Source organism: Cololabis saira, chromosome 20 (assembly GCF_033807715.1).
Source record: "Cololabis saira isolate AMF1-May2022 chromosome 20, fColSai1.1, whole genome shotgun sequence".
NCBI classification, from domain to species: Eukaryota; Metazoa; Chordata; class Actinopteri; order Beloniformes; family Belonidae; genus Cololabis; species Cololabis saira.
In genome coordinates this window covers 40,089,401-40,093,669 of record NC_084606.1, presented here as the reverse complement: position 1 = coordinate 40,093,669, position 4,269 = coordinate 40,089,401, and the positions used below count along the sequence as shown (strand labels likewise).

Sequence of the window (4,269 nt, the reverse complement as noted above, 5' to 3'; positions counted from 1 at the left end):
TAAAAAGATGGGAAGAGTGGAATAAACAGAACACCAATAAAACTTAGCAAGGGAATCCTAGCTTTATAAGGTGTAGTTTCCTCGTACACTTGTTCTGTGCTGAAGTAGAAGAATATAACAGAACAGAATAATTTTATCGTCACTATACACATGTACAATGAGATTAAAAGCCAACCACAATAATGGTAAAACTGCTTACACTTATATAGCGCTTTCCAGCTGTACTCCTACAGCCCCACAGCTCTTTACACCGTAGACAATCACAGAACTGGGATTCAGTGTCTTTTCCAAGGACACTTTGATGGACGCAGGAGGAACGAGGGCTTGAACCACCGACCTTCAGGTTCCTGGGAGACACCTGAGGTCTGCTCCAACTATCAGCTCCTTTAAATCAGGCCTAAAAATATTACTGTGTACTCAAGTACTCTTAAATTAAATACTTACCTGCTGTACTCTACTGCCCTTACTTTTTAACAACTTGTGCTTTATTATTTTACTTACTGTTCGTGTCTTGACGCTTTTAATGTTTATGTAAAGCACTTTGAATTACCTTGTGTTGAATTGTGCTATATAAATAAACTTGCCTTGCCTTTATGTTAAGAGCTGTAATTTGCCTATTTACTGTACAGTGAGCAAAAATAACCCAGTCAAATTCCATGTCTTGTTTGATCTGACTTGGCCAAATAAACATGATTCTGATTCAGATGTAAAAGCCAGGCGGTTGCAGGAGAGTGAGCCAACAGGAAGTAGAAACATCCTCTGAAGTGACTCTGGTACCAGGATACCACCAGATGGATTACCTTGGACAGCCCATAAGGACATGGATGGTCAGGATTTACTAGATGACTGGAGGTTTTCTGAAGTAGATTACTGCAGCCCTCGTACATGTGGAATCCTGGCCATAGTAACAGCTCGGTTGCCCAGCAACCATGACTAATTGTGGATATTAGAAACCATACCCATGTGCTGTACTGCACTCCAAAAACTCAAGTTCTCCTTTCAATGTTAGTGTAGCAGCTGAAACAGGGAGGCTTGTGAAGCTCAGTCATCTGTAAACTCAATGTTTACTGGGTTTCTCCCAGGTCACACCAGTAATGAAACTTCCCATGAACACTAGTTCTTTAGTGAGTTAACCGTGTGTGGGGGAGAGACGAGTACAAGCAAAAGCAAGACACCTTCAACACTGAAGACAAGATGAGCTAAAATTCCCAGTAAGAACTTTATTAAAACACTTTAACATGGAATGCCACAAAAGTAGGTTTTTTAAACAAACTGCAACACAGGGAGAGAAGAAAAAGCTTCTTTGAAGCCACTTAAAATGGGAGGAAAAAAAAAATCCCAGGTGTGTAGACACAATTACAACCATATTTCCTAGTGTTTTAATCTAACATTTAAATCACTCATTTAGGCTTCATCCTGAGATGACATGACTGCCAAAGCACTTGGGGTTATACGGTCTTCTGCTGGCCCTTCTTTCCAATCAGAGACTTGTGGATGTGCGGGATCACACCTGGAAAACAGCATTGAAACATAATTACACACAGGAATTACCAGCCACGAGCCTGGACAGCTACCAACGTTACATAAAGCAACAGCATCCTCACCTCCACCAGCGATGGTGGCCTTGATCAGCGAGTCCAGCTCCTCGTCTCCTCGGATGGCCAGCTGTAAGTGGCGGGGGGTGATTCGCTTCACCTTAAGATCCTTTGAGGCATTTCCTGCCAACTCCAGAACCTGGGAGCAGGACAGAGCGTGAGTGACATGCCCAGACAAAACCCCACCTTAAACAGATTTAAGAGCAGTAACTTAAATAGATAACGGGACCTATTTGACAAAGTTTAGACTGTTGTACGGTGTGTATGAAAATAAACCCGTTTCTACTATGGTTCACACGGTGAGTTGATCTGAATAAATTAACTAGAAGGCATTCATCTTCTCCAAAGAAGTTCCCGTTTCCAAATTTTTCTTAAATCATAAACTCAGAAAGTATATTCTAAAATTCACCCAATTTTCCACTAACTTCAAAAGAGAACATTGCATTTGTTTATCTTGTTTGCAACTAATTAAGAAAATTATTAATATTGCTGTTTTTTCTTTTTGGGAAAAGAAAATGCCTTAATATTGTGACAGTTATTGTACTTAAACTTGTAATTCAAGAGAAATTGGATAAATGCGTTAAAGAAATCTAAATGAATGAAATCTAAACTACAAACTCTCAGGTCCATACTTGCAACCCGCCAAGCGTTAGATCTGCATCCTCAAATGTGTCACTACCAGGGGTAAATATGCAATACGGTACAGGGGGATCAAACTATGGAATACATGTTCCCATTTAGCAAAAAAAAAATGCTTCTCTGTCCAAGGTTTTAAAGGATGTCTGAAACATCACTTAATTTTTGTTTTGTAAATGGAACTGCTCTGGCATAAGTACTGGATGTGCTGAAAAATGTTATCATCTTGTGTAATCTCCTTGAAATTATTTTTTTGTTTGTGTTCATTTGGTTTGTTATTTAGTCGTTTATTTTTTAAATATTAAATTGTACTCTTTATCGTTATTCATATATCCGATCATTTTTCTTTTGTTAATTCTTTGTAATTTTCATTTATTTCTATCATCTATAGATTTCTAACTGCTCATTTGTATATTTTGTTTTTATAAGTATGATATTAAATGTTATGTTAACTATACAGGACTGTCTCAGAAAATTAGAATATTGTGATAAAGTTCTTCATTTTCTGTAATGCAGTTAAAAAAACAAATATACATTCATTACAAATCAACGGAAATATTGCAAGCCTTTTATTTTTAATATTGCTGATTATTGCTTACAGTTTAAGATTCCCAGAATATTCAAATGTTTTGAGATAGGATATTTGAGTTCTTAAACTAAGCAATAATCAGCAATATTAAAAATGAAAGGCTTGCAATATTTCAGTTGATTTGTAATGAATCCAGAATGTATGATTTTTTTTTTTTTTTTTTTTTTTTATAAATTGCATTACAGAAAATAAAGAATATTCTAGTGTTCTGGGACAGTCCTGTACTGCAGCTGCAGGGAGCGGGCTTCACCTCGGCAGTCAGGTACTCCAGGATGGCGGCGCTGTAAACCGCGGCGGTGGCGCCGACCCGGCCGTGGCTGGTGGTCCTGGACTTCAGGTGTCTGTGGATCCTGCCCACCGGGAACTGGGGGGGAGAGGGGGGTTAGAGCAGATACAGCAGGTCAGGGCAGGAAGCAGCAACAAAGAGCCCCCTGTGAGAGCAGCCACCAGGCTGCGGGACGGGGTGCACCAGGACCGGACTCACCTGCAGCCCGGCTCGCTGGGAGCGGGAGATCGCCTTGGTCTTGGTCTTCCCGGAGTCCTTCCCAGCCTTGCCGCCAGCCTGCACAGCACAAACCGCGGATCACTCACAGATCATTCACAATCACCACCAGATCAACCGAGACACCGAAACCCGCGCTCGTTTCCTCCACTAGCATGCTAAGCTAACCGGTGGCTAACGTCAGTGTAAAGAAAAACAAAACCCGCCCGGTTAAACCGTCCTAATCCACACGCCGCTGCCACACAGTCATGAAAATGTGTTGCGGACAATAAATGCAATACTTACCATTGTAATAAAGTCGTAAATCGCCGCTCACACCGACCGTCCAGCGAGCTCCAGGGGAACCAGTGCCGCCGCTCCGCAACGGTCCCGAGCTTTATCCCGGCGAGCACCGGCCCGACCTACGTCACCGCCAAGCTCAGCCAATCAACAGGCGAGGAGAGGGAGGGGGTTATGGGTAATGTAGTTTAAATGTTCAATGCGTTGAGTTGACTTTTTTTCATATTCATATTCAAAAATACTTCAAAAACTACTTTAAATACTTAAATACCTGCTGTTTAAATACTTACCTGCTGTACCCTACTGCCCTTATTTTTTAACAACTTGTGCTTTTTATTATTTTACCTCTTTTCTTATCATTTTATTTCATTTTATTTGTTATTTAAGCATGCTCTTAAATTAAATACTTATGATTTTTGTTATGGATAACAAGCCCTGAATGCAGGCATTGTGACGTAGAATTGTCAAATTGGTTTAATTCACCGTACGAATTGTTACAGATTACTTTTGTAATACGGTATTTGACCCGGTCTTTGTACGTTTTGACCATATAGAAACGTAACGTATTTTACCTCTTTTCTTATCATTTTATTTCATTTTATTTGTTATTTACTGTTTAATTGTGTCTTGCTGCTTTTAATGTTGATGTAAAGCACTTTGAATTACCT

At 40.0% G+C, this 4,269-nt stretch overlaps 1 protein-coding gene across 1 annotated transcript; it reads right to left on the bottom strand.

Moving 5' to 3' along the window:
- Positions 1-1,200: 1,200 nt before the first annotated feature.
- Positions 1,201-3,735, bottom strand: LOC133420098 (histone H2A.Z). Its single transcript, XM_061709668.1, has 5 exons — positions 3,608-3,735; positions 3,305-3,382; positions 3,071-3,184; positions 1,605-1,734; positions 1,201-1,510 (listed from the first exon to the last, which is right to left on the bottom strand). The coding sequence occupies exons 1-5, from the start codon at positions 3,608-3,610 to the stop codon at positions 1,449-1,451; spliced, it is 387 nt and encodes a 128-aa protein (XP_061565652.1). The 5' UTR covers positions 3,611-3,735; the 3' UTR covers positions 1,201-1,448.
- Positions 3,736-4,269: the final 534 nt, after the last annotated feature.

Bases quoted from the DNA above. Each gene is read 5' to 3' on its own strand.
- LOC133420098 (XM_061709668.1), bottom strand. The intron at 3,185-3,304 runs GTGAGTCCGGTC...TCTCCCCCCCAG, and splicing joins CCCAGCGAGCCGGGCTGCAG to TTCCCGGTGGGCAGGATCCA. The intron at 1,735-3,070 runs GTGAAGCCCGCT...TCCTGCTCCCAG, and splicing joins TGGAGTACCTGACTGCCGAG to GTTCTGGAGTTGGCAGGAAA.